The 19,523-nt window shown below is 40.0% G+C and overlaps 1 protein-coding gene and 1 long non-coding RNA gene across 2 annotated transcripts in view; one reads left to right on the forward strand and one right to left on the reverse strand.

Moving 5' to 3' along the window:
• The window catches only part of LOC124231372 (PAX3- and PAX7-binding protein 1), a 34,924-nt gene extending 21,850 nt beyond the window's left edge, over positions 1-13,074 (reverse strand). Inside the window, exons 1-7 of the mRNA XM_046648153.1 lie at positions 12,608-13,074; positions 10,446-10,574; positions 5,099-5,275; positions 3,806-4,027; positions 3,146-3,249; positions 1,853-2,070; positions 1,155-1,344 (exon numbers count right to left, since the gene is read on the reverse strand). Coding sequence (XP_046504109.1) covers positions 1,155-1,344; positions 1,853-2,070; positions 3,146-3,249; positions 3,806-4,027; positions 5,099-5,275; positions 10,446-10,574; positions 12,608-12,953 — 1,386 coding nt within the window. The 5' untranslated portion in view covers positions 12,954-13,074. The remainder of the gene's footprint in view (positions 1-1,154; positions 1,345-1,852; positions 2,071-3,145; positions 3,250-3,805; positions 4,028-5,098; positions 5,276-10,445; positions 10,575-12,607) is intronic.
• A 1,608-nt stretch (positions 13,075-14,682) lies between these two features.
• The window catches only part of LOC124231279 (uncharacterized), a 63,067-nt gene continuing 58,226 nt past the window's right edge, over positions 14,683-19,523 (forward strand). Inside the window, exon 1 of the long non-coding RNA XR_006886476.1 lies at positions 14,683-14,758. This is a non-coding gene — a long non-coding RNA (uncharacterized LOC124231279). The remainder of the gene's footprint in view (positions 14,759-19,523) is intronic.

Genomic DNA, 19,523 nt, shown 5'->3' on the forward strand with positions numbered 1-19,523 from the left:
AGTCAAACCTATGTTTCTTTCCCACTCCTGTCCTTGTCACCCTAAGCCACTCATCTGCCACAAGATACCATAGCTCAGACTGTAATTGTTTCTCCAGAAATCAAGAGGATAAATTCTACAGAGAGGACCTGATGAATGCTGTCTCAGCCTGCATCTCACCACAGACCAGCTAGAACCATTAAGATTCACGAGGAAGATACAGTTTGGCAGTGTTCTTTTGCCAGCCTTTGGCTTTAGGGTATTAAAGTAATCAACAGAGATAATAAAAAGTTAAGATAATCATTTAAACATACCATATGCTTACAGATTCTATGCTAATCCACATAGCCAATAAGGGAAAATGTGTCTTCTAATCCTGCATGACTTTAAAGACGGGATATTCAAAGCACCATGATTTTTTTTTTTTTAAAAAGATAAAGCTGCAATGTCCACAAATGCATCAAACAATACATTTATCTCAAAGAAGGAAAATCAATTAAGAGGTCATTTAAGAAGAAAAGGGATTCTGTATGCAGCTAATTTTAAAAATGCAAACAATAAATGGTGCAATAGAACGCAAAAAGTTGTGCCAACTGACTATCATACTAAAAAAATAAACTTGGAAGAAATGAGACCTTAAAAGAAATTATGGCCAATGAATGGTTTCTGAAATGGATGAAGCATAGGCTTACTTAGATGAAAATTATTAGCAATGACAACCAGCTTTATCTAGAGTAAAAAATAAAAATTAATAAAAAATTTGCAACTTTATGCATATTTGGAATTACTTGTAGAAACAGTTTAAATAGAAGTTTAGACTGAAAGACAATTCCATCAGATGAGTCCCTTATATTCTAATAATTCAGGGCAGGCCAATAATCTACCACTACATTAAGGCAGGACCTGCCAAAGTCTCATTTAAATGTATTCTGAGTTATCTTTTTTTGTCATCAACAAAGGCACTATATTGCCCCCAAGATAGAATGCCGCTAATGAAGTGAGGAAGATGAAGCATGACTTTTCATCACTTCTAAAGTCGAATGCAATGGATATTCTCAACTTCTAAAGCTGATATTCAGTGTATTTCTGAAAAATACAGAAATGATCTACACACGGCCACCTAGACCTCCCTAATTTTGCCTTATTCAAAGAGATTAATATTTTTACATTCTTACCTTTTCACTGAAACACTCAAGCAAGTCTTGGACATACCCTCGCATTTCTTGCAAAAATTTATACCGTTCACCAATACCCCCAGAAGACCCTTCTAATCTTTCAATAGCCCTGGTAGAGTCCACTCGGCTTTGTAGATGCTTCTCATGCTGCTGTCGATTTGTTTTGTGCAGTTCTTTCATGGAGTCCAACCTTAAGAACACAAAAGGATAAACATAACACATTTACATCCAAAAGTCTATGCTGTCAGAGACTCTTGCAATATTATAATAATGCATTTAGTTCCACTATTAGAATATAAGAATACTTGGAGTGGCATCTTTTCATCTGTACCGCTTTTTTCTCAAGAAATGGCAGTTTACAGACTTCATATAAAGTTATTTGGTGAGCTAACCAAAATCTCACTGTTTTGCTTTGCCCCCCATAGCTTGACTATACTTTTTCAGAGTCCAAGAGGTACAAACTCAGAACTGTCTTCAACAAGATCATGGAGTGGCATTTTTTATAACTTTTCGAGGCTTCCACAGAAGTAATCCAAGAAGGTAGCAGAACAAAGTATGAAGTCATCTTCTGTTTAGCTTTTGAAGATGGGCCAGGGAATCTTCTTCGCCGATATCCTGCATTGGCTACCCCAGACTACATGTTGCCTGAGGGAACAGTAAGCTAGAGGACAGGTCTTTAAGAAGTTGATCTGCCCTACCTGTCTTTAAGCTGTTTCTTTACCAAATCAATAGTAACGGGAGTCATCTCATTACTGGGAGTTTTGAAAGGGACTGTATTATCTGTTTTTTGAGATTTGGCATCAGATGATCCATAGGCTGTATAACTATAAGGAATGCCATAGGATGAACCATAAGGCATTGTCTGGTAAGTGTTCTGGTAGTACATATTCACTTCAGTGGGCTGACTTGCTTGAACCTAGAAAAGAAATGGGACATACATGAAAATTAGTAGCTAAAATCAGGAAAATAATAACCCCATGCCTTTAGGGTTTAAAAAAACCCCTAACAGCAGAAATTATACCCATTTTCCAATCAGCATGTAATTAAAATAAATAATTGCAGAGTTCTTCAAAATCAAATAAAAATAGGGCCAGATGAATGTTCTAACTCTTATGGAATAACTGGATTCATTTATAATAATTTTCAGAAAAACAGAAGGTCAAAAAAGTTTAAAGTTGAAAGGTACATTAAAAATAATCCAAAGCCACCAATTTATCATTGGAAGAGGATGAATGACTTGCCACGGTCACAGAATAAATACATAAGCCGAGATTATCACCTAAGACTGCTGACACTGAGACCAGGACTTTCCCTACTAAACTGTATTTTCTTAACATAACCGAAACGCATGCAAAATTCTGTGTCAAAACACTAGTAACAAAAATAGTTTACATACATGACACACGTATAGTTTACATACAACATTTCCACTGTACTACTTGCTTCTAAAAAACACATTTTTATAGCTATTTAGGAAGACATTTTCATCTACAATAAGTTTTCAGACTACTGAGAAATCTATTTTCTACAAAATACTTTTTAAAGTCAGAAAAATGAAGGTATACAGGAAAAAGACACGTTATCTCTACAGAGGTTTATCAAACTTCAGTGTGCAACAGAATCACCTGGAGGGCTCATCAAAAAGATGCCTGGGCGCCCCCTCAGAGCTCCTCATTCACTAGGTTGAAGCAGGGTGAGAACCTGCATTTCTAACAAGCTCCCAGATAGTGCTGACGCTGCTGGTTCAAGGACCACTTTGAGAAGCAAGTGATCCAAGAACCTAGAGATTCTTCCATCATTCTACCCGTAAAAAGCAAAATGTTCTTCTAAAAGTTTATTGGATACATAACTCCATGTAATTTTCTTAATTATGTTACTTGAATAAATGACAAAGACTCAGCTCAATATGCAGTATGTTTTTACTCTAACAAAACAGGCAAAAAAGGTTTATTTACTTTTTCATTTTTGAAGTTTAATTCTTTAGTTCTTACCTGAGGGATATTAATTCCTTTCCTTATCTGCTCCTGCTCCCATCGGCTGAGCTCTTCATCTTGCTCTCCAGTTACTAAAGCATCATCATCACTCCCCTCAATACCTGTAGCCAGAAGCAGCAAAGAAGAGTGAATAATACGAGAGAAGCAGGGAGGGAAGAGACGTGATCCTCTTATTTCACAAAAATTAAGCAGAACTATTGGTATTAACTCAATCTTACTAAAATGTCTATCATGATCTCCTCTCTCATTTGACACTCCTGACTTTGCTTGTCTTATACATAGTATCCTTTGAAGGAAAAGGCAATATCAGCAAATGATTAAAACCTCAGAAAGATTTCCAAATCCCTGTGAGCTTGACATCAACTCAACAAAGGGAAGAACTAAACCTAACGCCTCCTAAGAATGTTGAGCCGATTATATAAATTTATGCATGCCAAGTGCTTAACACAACACTGGCCACACAGAAGTGCTCAATAAACGTGAGCTATCACAACCTTGCTATAGTTTTCAAAAAATTCCAACAAGACGCTTGTACCCAAGAACAGTTCTCTACATTAAACATAGTTAAATAAATGTAGGTACTTTTTATTTGACTATGGTATCAAATCACAATTAATAGCAATGCAATGGGCTTATTATCCCATTAAATCAAGTTACCTATTTCCTCAGCAATCTTTTGTCTTTGTGACTTTTCTTTCACAGAGAAAACTATCCGGCGCTTCTCATCATCATCTTCATCATCGCTGGCATCATTCTCATCTTCTCTAACAAGGCGGCCCTTACCAGGCTCGCTATCATGAGGAGTGAAATCTCCCAATTCTCGGGCCATTTGACGCTTTTTCCTTGCAGCATGTATAAAAGCTGCATCTGGAATTTCTCCTGGAAACAAATGGTAAGGGTTATAAAATATGGCAGCATTAGGGTTATAAAGTTATTAGCCCCATGATCAAGTAGTTAAGTTCGTGCACTCCACTTTGGTGGCCCAAGGTTTGCTGGTTCGGGTCCCAGGCGTGGACCTACACACTGCTCATCAAGCCATGCTGTGGTGGCATCCCACACAGAAGAACTAGAATGAGTTACAACTATGTACTGGGGCTTTGGGGAGGGGAAAAAACCCAGGAAGACTGGTAACAGATGTTAGCTCAGGGCCAATCTTCCTCACTCAAAAATAAAAAGCATAAAATTTCTCTTTTCTTGAAAATATGAAGGGTAAAACAATCTCACCAAGATTCTAATGTTAGTTGCTGGCATACCCTTCCCAAACTGTACCTGCAATCCAATTAATTTACTTTTAATTTAGTTTAAATGGAAACTAAAAGTCAATAAGGAACCTGAAAAAATATATAATGGGGGGATCTAGCAAAACAGTTTTATTTTAACTAAATTCTTTTCATTTTTAAGAAATAAACAAAAGTCATAAAATCAAATTACTTAACTAGAAAACAGATAAAAATAAAAGAGATGCCCATAATCTCACAACCCTAAAAGACACTACTAGATTTACAGTATATTTCTCTTGCAAATAGTTCTCAGTTCATCTGTTAAATAATTTATTGAATATATATTCTGTATCTAATTTTTCTTCATATCAAAACATAAGCTTTTCTCCATATTGTTGTTTTGCATAAATATAATTTTTAATGGCTTAACAACATTCACTGAACAGATAAAGGATAATCTACTACATAATCCAATCAATTGACCTTTTCACCTACAGTAAAAATTAATGTCTTGATACTTGTCTAACTGTTATTTTAATAACTATGTAATATCCCATCATGTAAATGTACCTTAATTTACTAAGCCATTCCTCGCCTACTGGACACCTTGGATTCAAACAGGGATGTCATAAGAAACACCACTTAGCTAATGCCTTCCTTAACAACCATCTTTACAGATGACCCATCTTGAGGGCTTACTTCAGTTCTGATAAGTATTTCAAGTACACACCTGGACGGAGAACATTCAAAGAAGATAAAGCATTTGAAAAAGCTCCGCCAGCCTTTGGCTTTTCTTCCTCCTTCTCGCTTTCCATATCCATCTCATCTTCACCATGTTCACTGATGATAACTCCATCTTCTTGACTGGTGTCCTTAACATGTCCTGTTTTGTCCAAAGACGGTTCATCTACATTTTTTAAAAAAGAAATTAAAATATATTTAAAACAAAATCCATCAATTAAAAAGGCATTTTTTATTCAAATATAGGCTCAATTCATTAAAGCTTGAAATATTTTTTAACTGTTTATAAAAAATTCAAACCACTGATGTATGAAAATGAAATACCACAACAGTATGCATAATTGGGAGGTAAAAACAGAGGGGATAGAGGATTTGAGACCCTGCTCAATCCTACCTTTAGTTAACTTCATCAAAATTTTACTTATTTACTAATAAGAAACAGTTAATCTGTTTCTTGCTCTAAACTCTCATAGGTAACTGTTCATACCTCTTTGAAACATTATCTCATTTTACACGTCAGTATTTTATTACACTCTAAGCCCAATCGAGGCAGCTTTCTATCAAAAACAGTTTACAGACTAGATAAACCTCTCTGTAATGAACACTTTATGGGATATCTTCTTAGTTCTTAACCCTTTGTCACCCATTATCTGAAGGGTTGAGACCTAAAAGTCACATGTACTCTGTGCAACCCTGATCCCACTGCCACGAGTGAATGTCTAAGAGTGAATTTGTGACCAAAGCAGAGTCACCCTTATTCTCTTTCTGGAAATCTGGAACTGGAACAGAGAGATGTGTCAGAGACCAGGTGGCACAAAGAACAATCACATGTAAACCAGGAAGGGAGCTGTAGAGTGGCCATAACCTGCCTGGACAGAGAAAAAAGCTCTCTAATTCTCAGGCCATTCCTGAAGCCAGTTTCAACACTGCTTTCCCGGGGCCGGCCCTGTGGCCAACTGGTTAAGTTCTTGTGCTCCACTTCAGCAGCCCAGGGTTTCGCCCGTTCGGATCCTGGGAGCAGACATGGCATTACTCATGAAGCCATGTGAGGTGGCATCCCACACAGGACAACCAAATGCACTCACAACTAGGATATACAACTATGTACTGGGGGGCTTTGGGGAGAGGAAGAAGAAAAAACAAAGACTGGCAACAGATGTTAGTTCAGGGCCAATCTTTTTTAAGAAAAAAAAAAAAAAACTGCTTTCCTGCCATGGGGTTCCAGCGGGCACCACTGTATCTTTACAGTGGTTTACTTTACTTGTAAATGAATAGTCTATTACACCCTCCATCCTACGCAAAAATCAAGAAAGTCAAAGTGTCTTTCACCTTGAAGCACTGAACCCAGCAATGAACACAATAAACACAGTGAATATAATGAAAGAGTAAAACAAGTTTTTCTTTTTAGTAAATTTTTTTTTAAAGATTGGCACCTGAGATGTTAATAGATGTTAATCTACTGCCAATCTTTTTTTTTTTTCCTTCTTCTCCCCAAGGCCCCCCAGTACATAGTTGTATATTCTAGTTGTAGGTCCTTCTGGTTGTGCTATGTGGGACGCCGCCTCAGCATGGCCTGATGAGTGGTGCCATGTCCATGCCCAGGATCCGAACCAGCAAAACCCTGGGCTACAGAAGCGAAGTGCGCAAACTTAACCATTAGGCCATGAGGCCGGCCCTGACAATAAAACCAAAGTTTAAATATGAAAGACATTCTTTTGTTGCTTCCCTAGAATGTGCCCCTCCCAAAAATTGTTTCAAAAGCACTCTATTCTTCTCAAACCATATTCTACTCCCCTAAATAAGGGTCCTAGGGATAATACAACCTCCCCTTTTAACTTTACCGAGAAGATTTAGGTCATTCTCTTTGAGGCTCTTTAATTTTTTTCATTTACCATCCTACCTCATTAGCCACAGACTTCCTTCTGAAGCGCATTCTGAGGCCATGAGATTTTAAAACTCACTTTATCAGATGTCTATGGTTAGATGGAGTCAAAAGCTATCCATTTCCTCCTGCTCTAAACCCACACTAAATCAATGGCTTTCTTTTTTTTTTTTTTAAGATTGGCACCTGAGCTAACACCCGCTGCCAATCTCTTTTTTCTTCCCCCTTCTTCTTCTTATCCCCAAATCCCCCCAGTACATAGGTGTATATTCTAGTTGCAGGTCCTTCTAGTTGTGGCATGTGGGATGCCGCCTCAGCATGGCCTGACGAGTGGTGCCATGTCCACACCCAAGATCCGAACCGGAGAAACCCTGGGCCACCAAAGCAGAGCGCATGAACTTAACCACTCGGCCACGGGGCCGGCCCCAGTCAATGGCTTTTATAGACAAAACAGAACTGCTAAAGGTCTACTAGTTTAGATATGCTCAGATAATGAATTCTGCAAGATCCAATGTTTCATTAAATTCATAAGGATTTGCTTGTGATTGAGTAAATAAAAGTCCAAAACATGGTAACAGCTGAATTTTTGTTAGTGGTCATGTATTATCTTTCCAGACATCTTTATAAAAAGAGATGCTAAACCACCTTTTCTAGGCTCCTCTTGTGCCCTCAGTTTCTTCAGCTACCACTCCAGGAAACTTGCTCTCACATTCTCTTTACCTTGAACCTGGCGACGTTCTCCCTCTCCTCTCCCCTTCTGTCTACAAAGAGACACAGGCTTCTCTTTACCAAAAGGACTTCTACTTGATCCCAATGGTCTCTCCAGCTATTGTCCTCTACTTCTGTCTCTGCCCAACTTTCCAAAGCAGCAGTGTGGACCTGCTGCCTTCAACCTCCTCACCAACTTGTTGCGCCTCAACCCTGGCAAATGGCCCTTGATTTCTCCCACTCCAAGCTCACCAGCTAAGCCGATGGCTGCAGCCACAGCTAATTCATACAATATCATGGAGCAATTTAACAAAAGATGCTCCTTCCTCCAAACAGGCAGCGCTTGGCTAGTGGACTAGCGTCTTTTGCCAGATGCCCTCCTCCAGAAAAAAACATAGCAACCCTGCCAAACCTTCCTCGGTCCTTACTTTTCCTGACCTTTCTGGTACTATTTCATATAACTGACGTCATCATCTTGAAGCTTCCCTGTCTTTTCTCCTTTGGCCTTTATGATTCTCTTACGTCTTTAACAAATCCTCTTCTTTATGTGCATGCTTTTTATAGGTAGAAGTCTTTGGTCCTCAGGAATTTTTCCTTTACGCTGCTCCCTCATCAATTCCATTTACTTTTGGTTTTAATTATCATCTCAATAAGCACCATGCCTAAATCTACATCTCCAACTATTCACTGGCTATTTCCACTCAAATTCAAGTTTAAAACTGAACTCGTTATTTTAGGAATATCACAAAAATAGGTTTTCCAAGTCGATACTACCCTTGTTTTGAAGTTAATGCATCTCTGTCTAGCTAAGGAGGGTTGGGGTAGGAAGATCTTGGGATTGTAAGTAGATTAATGAAAGAGCTCCACTGCACCATCATTTCAGGGATAATGATGACAATCTACAATACAGAGCCTCCACCTTTGGGGCGGACATTAATTGAGTTATCTGGTGAGTGGAATACCAGAGTTATGTGAAAGTGGAAGATAGAAGGGGTCATGGAAGATGGCCTCATAAACCTGTACTCGCTTCAATTTCTAAACTCCACAGCAAACGGTCCTTTCTCAGTTCTCACTTTTCCTGACTTTTCTTATACTTTATCATCATACACAGTCGGTTTTCACGAGATTTGGAACAAATGAAGCAGTTTTCTAGACTCCAAAATAATCAGTTCTCCTAAAAATATTCTTCCTCCCACCTGCCTTTCCTACTTCTGTCTATAATACATAATTATTCTCCCCGTCACCCTGGCACAAAGGCTCAGATTTGACTATTTCTTTTAAATCCAATAGCTAAAGCATACATCGAGTCTACCAATTCTTCCCTTGGAACGTTTCTCAAATAATCCTTTCTTTCCATTTCTTCTCCCACACCCACAGCAAACATTTTTAACTCATCAACAATTTCCCACTGAGTCAGGAAAAGCCTCAGTCTTGCTCAACTGAGACCTTTTTAAACCCACTATTAGAGAGTCAAAGCTGGTCCTTGCATTTAAACTGCGTTAGGCCTCCAGTCTCTCCCTGCGCCAATCCAAGCTGCATGCTAACAGCAGGTTAAGATTTCAAAAGGCATTTATCATGTCAACATCTTGGCAAGCCACTGAACACAGCAATCCTAAACTCTTTACTAGATACTGAACATCCTTCATAATCTGTCAACAACCTAACTTTCACCATAAACCTCTATTTCCTCCACAAATCAACTACTTTTGCCTGTCAGGTGTACTTGCTCTTTTCCAAAACAGGCTTAGACAGTTTTATCTTTGATAATACCCCCACACCTTCCCTCTTCTGTCTTTTGGAATTTAAATTATCAAAGATCTAGCTTCAAATTCTACTTTATCTATGAAGCATTCCTTCTTCCAAATCTGAAAAAAAAAAAAAAGTGTAGCTACTCTTTAAACCTCTGCTGGACGTTTTGCCAAACACTGGGCCCAATTATACATTTAAGTGATGTTGTCTCCAAAATTAGACTGTAAATTTGAGATATAATGACATACTTTTTTCACATTAAGCCTGTAGCTGAGAACCTAAGAAATAATAATCCTATCTTTAATTCCATAAAATAAAAAGATTTCCCTAAGGCATTTGCATGAGAATAACTCAGACCATAGTGCATTATAATAGATCCACTTTCCTAAAGACAAATATCTACTTAAAATTTTTTAACTTGGGCTGTGAGAGGACACGAGAGATGTGAGATATCTGTACAACATAGGCAGGTGCCTCACTCTGAGGAGTCTTCAGCCATGTAGCTGACAAGGCTGCTGAGTGGAAGTTATTATCAACATTAAACTTAGGGCACTCCTAAAAAAGTTCTCTAAGAATTTAAACTACTGTGGAAATATCATCAAAGAAATTGAAAACCTGTCTCTCTAAAATGCAAGTACAGGAATCTGCACAGCAGTCCCTCCAACAGGAATAAACCTGGGTGTCAGGTCTGAATGGGAAACCTCCCTTCTTTGTTCAACAGCAGCCTGAACGCTGGCAGGAAAACTGGGAGATTTAGTCATTGCAGCAGAAACATTCCAGTGGCAGTGATTCTGTCTTTTTTAAAAATGCACTTATAATGCAATTTGTTAGAATTATGTATGAATTTGTAGAATTATGTATGGCTACTCATTTTGGACCCTTGACGATGATAGTCAACTAAACGAACTCACAATATATATAGCAAATCCACTCAATCTCTGTGAGAAAGAGCTTTCATTTTGTCATTTCAAAAGAATCCTATTAGTTTGGTACCTACTGTCAGCTGATGAGTTGAGTTCTGTCTTAATCTTCGATTTTTCAAGATCTTCTTTATATTCTTTCTTAAGCAATTTTACTATCTTTTTGCTATAACTTGATTTCTTCACTTTGAAAACTTCTTCATTTTCTTAAAAAAAATAAACACAATAATTCAAAAAGATAAATATACCCCTATATTCATTGAAGCATTATTTACAATGACCAAGAGGTGGAAGCAACCCAAGTGCCTGTCAACGGATGAATGAATAAAGATGTGGTAGATATATACATATATATACACACACACACGCACTTATATACACACACACAATGGAATACCACTCAGCCTTAAGAAAAGACAAAAGCGTGCCCTTTGCGACAACATGGATGGACCTTGAGGATATTACGCTAAGTGAAATAAGTCAGAGAAAGACACATACTGTATGATTTTACTCATAATGAAAGATAAGCAAACACACAGATAAGGAGAACAGATTGGTGGCTACCAGAGAGGGGTTTGGGAGAGGGCAAAAGGTGTAAAGGAGCACATATGTATGGTGACCGACAGAAACTAGACTTCGTGGTGAACACAACGCAGTCTATATAGAAAAAGAAATATAATAATGCACACCTGAAATTTACACAATGTTATACGCCAATATGACCTTAATAAATTAATTTTTTTAAAAAAGGAGTGAAGTCTGTAGTAACCATTTTCAGACAATATCTTCCCTTCTAACTTTCACATGATCTTATGTGCTTTTCAAATTCTTCAAAATATATACTCACACAACCCAAATAATTACATAATTTGGAGTTATTTCAAATCTGTCATAGGCTCTCAAAAGCTTCAGTCAACTTTATAAATTAATCTGGAAAAATGCAAATTTGAGACTTTTTTAAAGGCATAATACATGTAACTGCACAAAACTTTCCTATGTTTTCTTGTCTTCCTTAAATCATCTATTTCAGGAGAAAAAAAAAATCATTGAAAAGGCACTTAATCACCAAATTATTAAAGTATCTGAAACAAAATATCCCAAATCAAAAGGTGCTGGTTAGCAGAGCTGTCAAGTCAGAGTAACTCTGTATCTATCACAAACTGACATACTGTTATTTCAAGACTGAGCTGACAGCAAATCACTTTTCAAAAATACATTTCAAGGATGTATCCATCGTCTTTGACCTGAAAATTTTAAAGTCAAATGCAAACACTTTATCAAATAGTCCCTGCATCATCAATAAAAATCAGGCTGTACTCCTCTCAAACTTACACAAACTTAAACAAATTAAAATAAAAATAACAGAACGGCCAGAGAAACTGCCAAGCTTACTGGAAACACAAAGCATCTCAAATCAAGATGCAAGGGAGATTTCCAAAAGCCTCCATTTCTTTTTTCGTAACACGGACTTAATTGGGTTATATAAACACACCCTAAACTGGTCGAGAAATAAGACTTAAGACTCATTTACGATCAGAAATCTAAAATTTATTGTAGCCTGGCCTCCCACACAGGATTGCATAAACTGCCTCGAATCACTACTACACAGTCTCTCTTCGCTGTCCAAAAGCCAACGGGGGAAGGCCAGACGTCTGTTTCCCCATTTACTTTGATGGGGAAACTGAGGCTCAGCGATTGCAAGGAACTGGCCCAAAGTCACTCAGAACCAGAGCTTCAATTTCGGGCTTTTGTTGCCAGACCTAGCGCTCCTCTTTAAACACCCGGCCTTCCTGCTCAAGGATGTCTCAAACAGAGCTCCCAAGAAGCGTGGCCACAGTGCCCTGCAGAGGGCTCAGGGAACGTGCCAAGAGCAGTCAGGGAACACGACAACTTCTCCCCGAAACACACCCGCCAGCAAAGGGGCAGGACAGGGGACAGTGACTTTCCACTTGAAAAACTCAGAATGACGGATCTGAGCTCCGAGCTCCGGCCCCTCGGAGTAGGAAATGCACAGGAGGACGGTGACGAGGGGGTGGTTGTTAAAAAAGGGCTGGCGGCGGCGCGGGCACGCGTCCCCCGCCGGAGCAGAAGGCGGGAGGAGGGGAGAGACGTGCAGCAGGTCGGGCGGGAAGGGACTCCATCCCGGGGTGGGGGGGCTGGGCGCCCAGGGAAGGCAGGGACCCGCGGGGGGGGCCGGGGTGGGGATGCCGGCGTCTGGGGTCCGCAGCGCGGCGGTTACCTTCCTCCTCGTCCTGGAAGCTGAGCAGGCTGGCCCGGGGCACCTCTTTGTTCTCGCGCGGCCTCTTGCGCGGCTTCAGCCCGTTGCCGGGCTCCGCGCCGCCCGGGAAGCAGCCCCCGGCCTCAGCCCCGGGGCCCGGGGTCAGCGCGGAAGGAGGCGGCAGCCCGGGGCCCAGCAGCGACTCCCCCCCGGGGGCCCTGTCGCCGCCGCCGCCGGGGCCCGGCTCTTCGCCGGTACCGGGCGGCGGCAGCAACGGCGGCGGCTCCTGCTCCTCATCGCGCTCTCGCTCCTCCTCCTCCGAGTCATTCCGCTTGCGCACGTTCACTCGCCGGGCCTTTCGGAACATTCCCGCGGCCCGCACGGCTGTCTCACACTCGCTCCCACACGGCGGCCCCGGCTGCGCCGAGCTCGCGACGGCGCACGCGCGCTTTCCCCCAGTACTCCAGCCGGGTCCCGTCTTCCCTCCTGCTACGGCGCGCAGCGGCCCCCCCCCTCCTCCCGCGAGCACGCATGCGCTCGCGCTCTCACCACTAGGAGAGAACTCCGCCCCTGTCGCGAGAACGGCAGTTTTTTGCACTGTCCTCTATCGGCGTGGAGGACTATTGGCACGGAACTCTGGGGCGCCGGTGCTATCCGACGGGTCACAAAAAGGATCATAGAGACGAGAGGAAAGAGTAAGCTCTGTCATCTCCCGGCCGACGGTGCTGCAGTGCGTCTTCCGCACTTACGCGGAGCTGTCACGCGAGGAAACCTCCCGCCAAGCGCTGGGAGGGGCAAGTAGGGAGGGAGGAGGGGCAAAGGGAGGTGGAGGGGGGAGGGGGGAGGGGGGGGGGGGGAGGGGGGCGGGGGGGCGGGGGGGAAGGGGAAGGGACGGGGAGGAGGGAGAACGAGAAGCCGGGTTTGGGGAGGGAAAGTGGGGTGCAGTGGGTGGGATATTCTTCTCGAAACTATGAATTGCGGTGTGATATAGTGTTATTACTGACTCTATTGAGTAATACTTCGTGTTTCTGCAGCCTTATAGCTACAGAGCACTTTCAAAAACATTGAATTTCATTTATGATAAATTGTTAGCCGGCCTGATATTTTAGCCCCTTTTCTCTGTTGCAACGAAAGCAAAAGTGTTTTAGTGCTTGGGAAAGAATGCCAAGTTTGCTAGCAGTTTTATGACTAAATCCTTTCTGAAACATGGGTAGTTTCAGAAACAAACGAAAGGAACATGGACTTGTGGGGTGGGAATGGAGGTGGCACGTTTCAGACCTGCTGCATGGAGGTGACGGTCTTAACTGGCAAGGCGGGAACAGGGCCCTGGACTCCGAGGTTGAACTCACAGGCTTTCCCGTTGCATCACCAGACTTGGGGCCTTTTCCTTCACGTGTGCGTGTATATGTGAATTCATTTTTATGTCTCAAAATTCAAAAGGTGGCAAAGGGCATTCAGTACAGTGAACAAAGCCCACCCATGTCTAGAAGCCTTCCAATTCACCTCCTGGGCAGCGGTATTAAAAGTTTCTCATTATCCTCCAGAGATATTGTATGAACATAAAAGCAAATATGTATATTTTTGTGAATTACCTTCTTTGCACAGACAGTGTGTCAACAGTGCGTTTTTAGTCTAACATAAACTGGAGATGGGTTCACATCTCTGTGTAAAGCATTCTTGTCTTTTACCCTGTGGCACAGTGATCCATCGTTGGAATGTACCATAATTTATTTAATCAGGCCCATGAAAATTGACATTAAGATTATTTCCAGTCTCACTATAATAATCAATGCTACAGTGAAAAGCTTTGAAAAATGGTCGCATCTGTGGGATGGACTAAAACTGCGAGGTCCAAATGTATGCATTTGTAGTTTTGCTAATTCTCAATGGCGCTTTATAGAAGTTGTGTCAATTTGTGCTCCTACTAGCAAGTATGAGAGTACCTGTTTGCCTACACCAGCCTGTCAAACTTTCACTTGAGATTTAAGTTCCAAGGTGAAGCAGAAGATCCCAAGCCCATCAAGCATTTCTCTTTCATCCACATGTGCCTCTTTTCTCCGGTCTTTGATTGGATTTGAAATCTGCTCACCCAGGACTGACATTTGGGTATTGGAAAAATGACCCAGGCTAAGAGCATCCTCTGTAACATTTTCGTCCAGTCAATAGGAAAAGGTAATAACATCTGGCTTCCATTCGACTCGCATTACCCAAAGTTCTTATATTCTGGCTGTTCAGCGTTGATTTAAGTTCTGATTGCAACAGAGTGTTTCATTGGTGAAACTGAACTCCAGTTCCTATCACAACAGATTCACATTGTGCCTGGTCAGCCTCCAGACACCTGAGCCGAGAGACAGATTTACAGTAACATGATTAGGGTAGAGGGAGCCAAGATAAGGTGCAGAACAGAATATGTTAATATCTTGGCCTAAAACTTCAAAAGATCTTCCGCCATAAAAATGGTGATTGAATATAGATAGAAGGGAGAACGTGTGTCCTTTTAAAGCAAGCCGAGATATTAAAAGACAGCAAATGCATTTATAACTTTGACACTCTTCCTATTCAGAACATTAAAGGGCAAAGTAAAACACTTAAAAGTTATCTTGCTGCCCAAGCAAGCCAAAGGTCCTTCAAATAGAGGTTATAGACCTTGTGGAAATTAAATTCCTGAAACTGAATAGCTGCTCTAATTGCCCTCAGCCAGTATATTGTCCAAAACTAATTATTTGATAAAATACTTCTGTGCTTTGAGTATTAAACTAATTTGTTTATTGAATATAGTATGTTATCACTGTTTAACATGGTGGTGTCTTTAGTATTCTGAGAGGACAAAGACTGCTTACATAAAACTGTTACATCGCCCGTATTTTTTGAATCAATGTTAGTTCAGTTCTTTTTAAAAAGTCATCTTTCCAAACAGTAATTCTGATCAGTTTTTTTCTCACCAAAATGTGACTTTATATGGATTAATTGGCCCATAAGTTCAGACAAAATGGGCAAACCAGTTTTGTTTGCTGTCTCAGTCGCAGGCTCTCATCTAGAACAATGGTTACCAAATGCAGGCCTATGAACTGGTGGAAAGTTTTCCTTGTCAGTTACCAAGTGAAAATAGTAAGAACAGTCTGTTTATGTAGAGTAGCCAGATGTCTTTCTTGGGGGAAAAAAGGGTCCTTTATTCTGCAATTGTCTTTCTCTTTCCATATTACGATACTAAAATCTCTTTCCTTTTTTGAAATAATGGTGATAGTGGATGGTAGTGTGTTTGTTTTTACTCTCTTATTTGGCAAACCAAAAGTAGTAAAACCTACGAGTCCTTCCCCATTTTTTATTTTATCTAAAAATTTTATTTGACAGGCAAAATCTAATAGTCTAGGAATCCCTGATCTAGGAATTTCCCTTTTCTTTCTAAAAATATAACTCGATAACTGTATTCTGGAAAAAAACTGAAGAAATCGTTTCATTATTTAATTAAGTTTCTTTAGACCTTGCCTTGCTGAAGGTGGTTCTGCGTGAAGTTAGAGTAGAATGTAAGCTCCCTGAGGGAAGAGATCTTCTGTTTTGTTCACTGCCATCTTCTCAGCATCTACAATAGTACCTTGCACACAGGAGGCACTCAATAAATATTTGTTGACAGGATGACACTGGGCAGTATCTGTTTATTTCATTAGTGATAAATGTTTTACCCTATTTTGATGTAAATGAATATTTTCTATAGCTTCCATCCCTTTATTCTCAAAACAAGATTGCAATACATTTGTTATAAATTATTGAATAGATTAATTCTTAAAGTAGTAATAGACATCTCCCCCTCCACCTTTGGGAACTGCCCCCAGTAGGGAGAAAGGCAGCCCCAGCCAGTGAAGACTGGAAGCCTGGTTACGTTGCGCTGACTGGGCGAAGGATGGGCACCTGATCCAAGGCGGGCCAATCAAATTCTCCCAAGATTTTGCACTTGAAACAGACACTAAGTCCGTACCTGAGGCTGGAATTGCAATGAACTGAAAAGACAAAGGAAAGCCATAAATTACCACGTCAATTCAAAGCCAAGAATACTAGTCTGTGGTAGCAGGAGAGAAGAATGAAGCAGATGTGCTAGAAAGCAGAAGAGGACAGAGAGAGTAGCATGTGGGATTCCAGTGGCTTTCCAGGTTCTTGTTCTCAACTCTTCTTGAAGCAGGACTGTACGCCTATCTGCTAGTTCCTTAGATATCCCCAGAATCCTTAGAATAAATTACTTTTTTGTTTTCTTGTTGTTGATGATGATGTTTTATTGTTTGTGGGTGTGCGTTTGCTTAAAGTAGTTCAGGTTTGTTTCCATGACTTCGAACCAAAGGACGCTAGAGCCAAAGAATTCTAACAAAGTAATCAAGAGTTATTTTAATTTTGTAGTAATGTTAATTTTATCTGTGCAAATTATACAATTGTTTGGGGGGGAGAATGCCAGTTTAATAACTCTTCAGCTATAGCTTTTGTTCAGAGAGGAGCTTTCTTTCTTTTTTTCTCTTTTTAAGCTATCCATACAGATATGCTCACTGGCAGTTAAGCAGCATGTAGAAGTGAGGAAAACTCTTTATCTTGCAAATATATAGTTATTGCAAATAAAGAGAGACAAGTACCTCTCTCCAGAGCATGTGAATGGTTCTAGTTTAAAATGTTAGAAAATTTCTAAATTCTTTGCCTCAATCTCCACATTGAAATTAAGGCATTGTATCTAATTCAGTACCATTAATCAAACCATTTTCATTGATGGAACCCAGATTTAAAACATTCAGGGTTTTAAAAGTTAAAAAAAAAAATTTTGTCACATTAGTATCCCCAGTAGAGAGCCACTCAACTTTTATGAATATATTGGCAATTGACCTATAATGGGTATTCCTTCATTTTCTTAAGTGACAGTTTCTTCAACAAAAAGAAAGTGAAATTTCCCTTCTCTTTATCCAAACTTAGAGTGTCATTAAAAAAAAAAGTAAACAATGTTTTGTTTCCTTGCATGGAAATACTGAGCTTTTTCAGTATTTTTAAAGTACATCCACTATTTAGACCAGGTAATTCTATTATCATCCATTCATTCAACAAAATTTATTGAGCATCTGCCATGTTCTAGGCATTGTGCTAGGCAATAGGAATACAAAAGAGAACAAGACAGATGTGTTCTTTCTCCTTCTGGATCTGTAGTCAGGTGCTGGAGAAAGAATAAACAAGTAAATAAACAAATTAATTATTAATTGTGGTCAACATTGTAACCTTGGGCCCTCTGGGACCAGTTCTTTTGACCCCACTTATCAACAGAGTGATTAAGAATTGCCTTTCAGACAATTTGGAAAGTCATGTAGTCAGAGCATGTGCAAAAGAAGAAATCTTGACCCGAAATGACCACAGAACCAAAGATTCTCTTCCCCATGGAACCAAAGGACCAGAACATGACTGGAACTTAAAAGTCAGACTCTTAGCAGAAGCAAGCGGTCTGTCATTCAGGAAGATCCTGTGTTAAAATTCCTTCCCCACTTTACCATAAATGTTTAGAACCTCATCATAAATGTTTAGAACCTTATCGTAAATGCTTGAAGCCCACCAGTCGAAACCTGTCCTGCCACCATTTCCACTTGCCAGCCTGTTCTCCCTAACTTCTTAAATTTCACCCCAAATCCTGAACTGGGGAGACAGATCTGAGGGCAGACACCCCCTGTCTCCCTGCAGATGAATCTCGTGGAATAAAACTGATTTCTCTCCCAAAGGCTGATGCCATAATTAATTGGCTTGTTTATGTACATTGGGTAGGAGAACCCCATTTTCGTGTGGTAACAATATTATGAAGAAGTCACTAGGATACTACATCTTAAGAACCACAGATGTAAAATGATAGAAATTTCAATTTGATCCGTTTTTTTTCCCATATGCCAATAGCCATTTAAATATCTTTATCATTAGTAAATGTGTAAGGATTTTGGGGATTGAAACAGAACGTTTTCCTTCAAGATGATTACAATTAATAGCTCCAGAATATCTCCTTTAGTAAGCTTTTCTTAGACTATTTCATATAAAGTGAGGAGCAGTTGAAATCATTTTATCCAGTTCAGTATTTTACATCTTCTAGTGTTACTGTGTGAAACTAGAATTCATAATCATAGTGTCGATATGATATTTATATTACATTCATAATGGATACTTTATGAATACATCTAAGAACTATACAATCAATGCAAAATCAAAAACAGTAATGTATCCTTTCCAAAAGAGCTCACTAATCATCTCTGTTACCTCACTATCACTCATACACTGTCCTTCTTGAGGAAAAAAAATTAAAAGCAGATACCTTGTTAAAGACAGCAGTGTTACAAGTCTCTCTTCTGGGTATAAAACACAGAAGAATTAATGTTTCTTTTTTCTGTGTTATTTAGTTTTACTAGAGGGCAGCGAAGTTGTACAAATAAATACACAGTAACATAGTATGATTACAGAGAGGAGAATCAAATCAAGCTTTAAGTACCTTAAAAACTAAGCGGAGTTTTAAAAATAACATTTTTCTAATTATGAAGTACTACCTGCACATTTTAGAAATTTTAAAAATGCAGAACAATACAAAGAAGAAAATAAGAATCACTTATAATCTTATTAACATAAAATTTTTGGTGTCTTTCCTTCCAGAACTGTTTATGAATATTCATTCATTCCTTCTTGGTGGCTTGGACATTCCAGTGCATGACCTATTTAGTCTTAGTTCTCTAACCGCTCACCTTTAATAATCATGTCCATCACGCCACTTCAGCCTCCTACCGTAATGATTGCATGTTGGATCTTCTGCAGGTTACTGGCGACTTCCTGGGAGTCTTCTCCAGTAACTGCATCACCTTCAGTCTGTTTGCTCTACGCCCAGTCCCGTTAACCCATCCCTTTTCACTGCCCATCCTCTCCCTCCTGCCTTTGTGTCCCTCCTTATCCA

This window comes from Equus quagga, chromosome 21 (assembly GCF_021613505.1).
Source record: "Equus quagga isolate Etosha38 chromosome 21, UCLA_HA_Equagga_1.0, whole genome shotgun sequence".
Classification (NCBI taxonomy): Eukaryota; Metazoa; Chordata; class Mammalia; order Perissodactyla; family Equidae; genus Equus; species Equus quagga.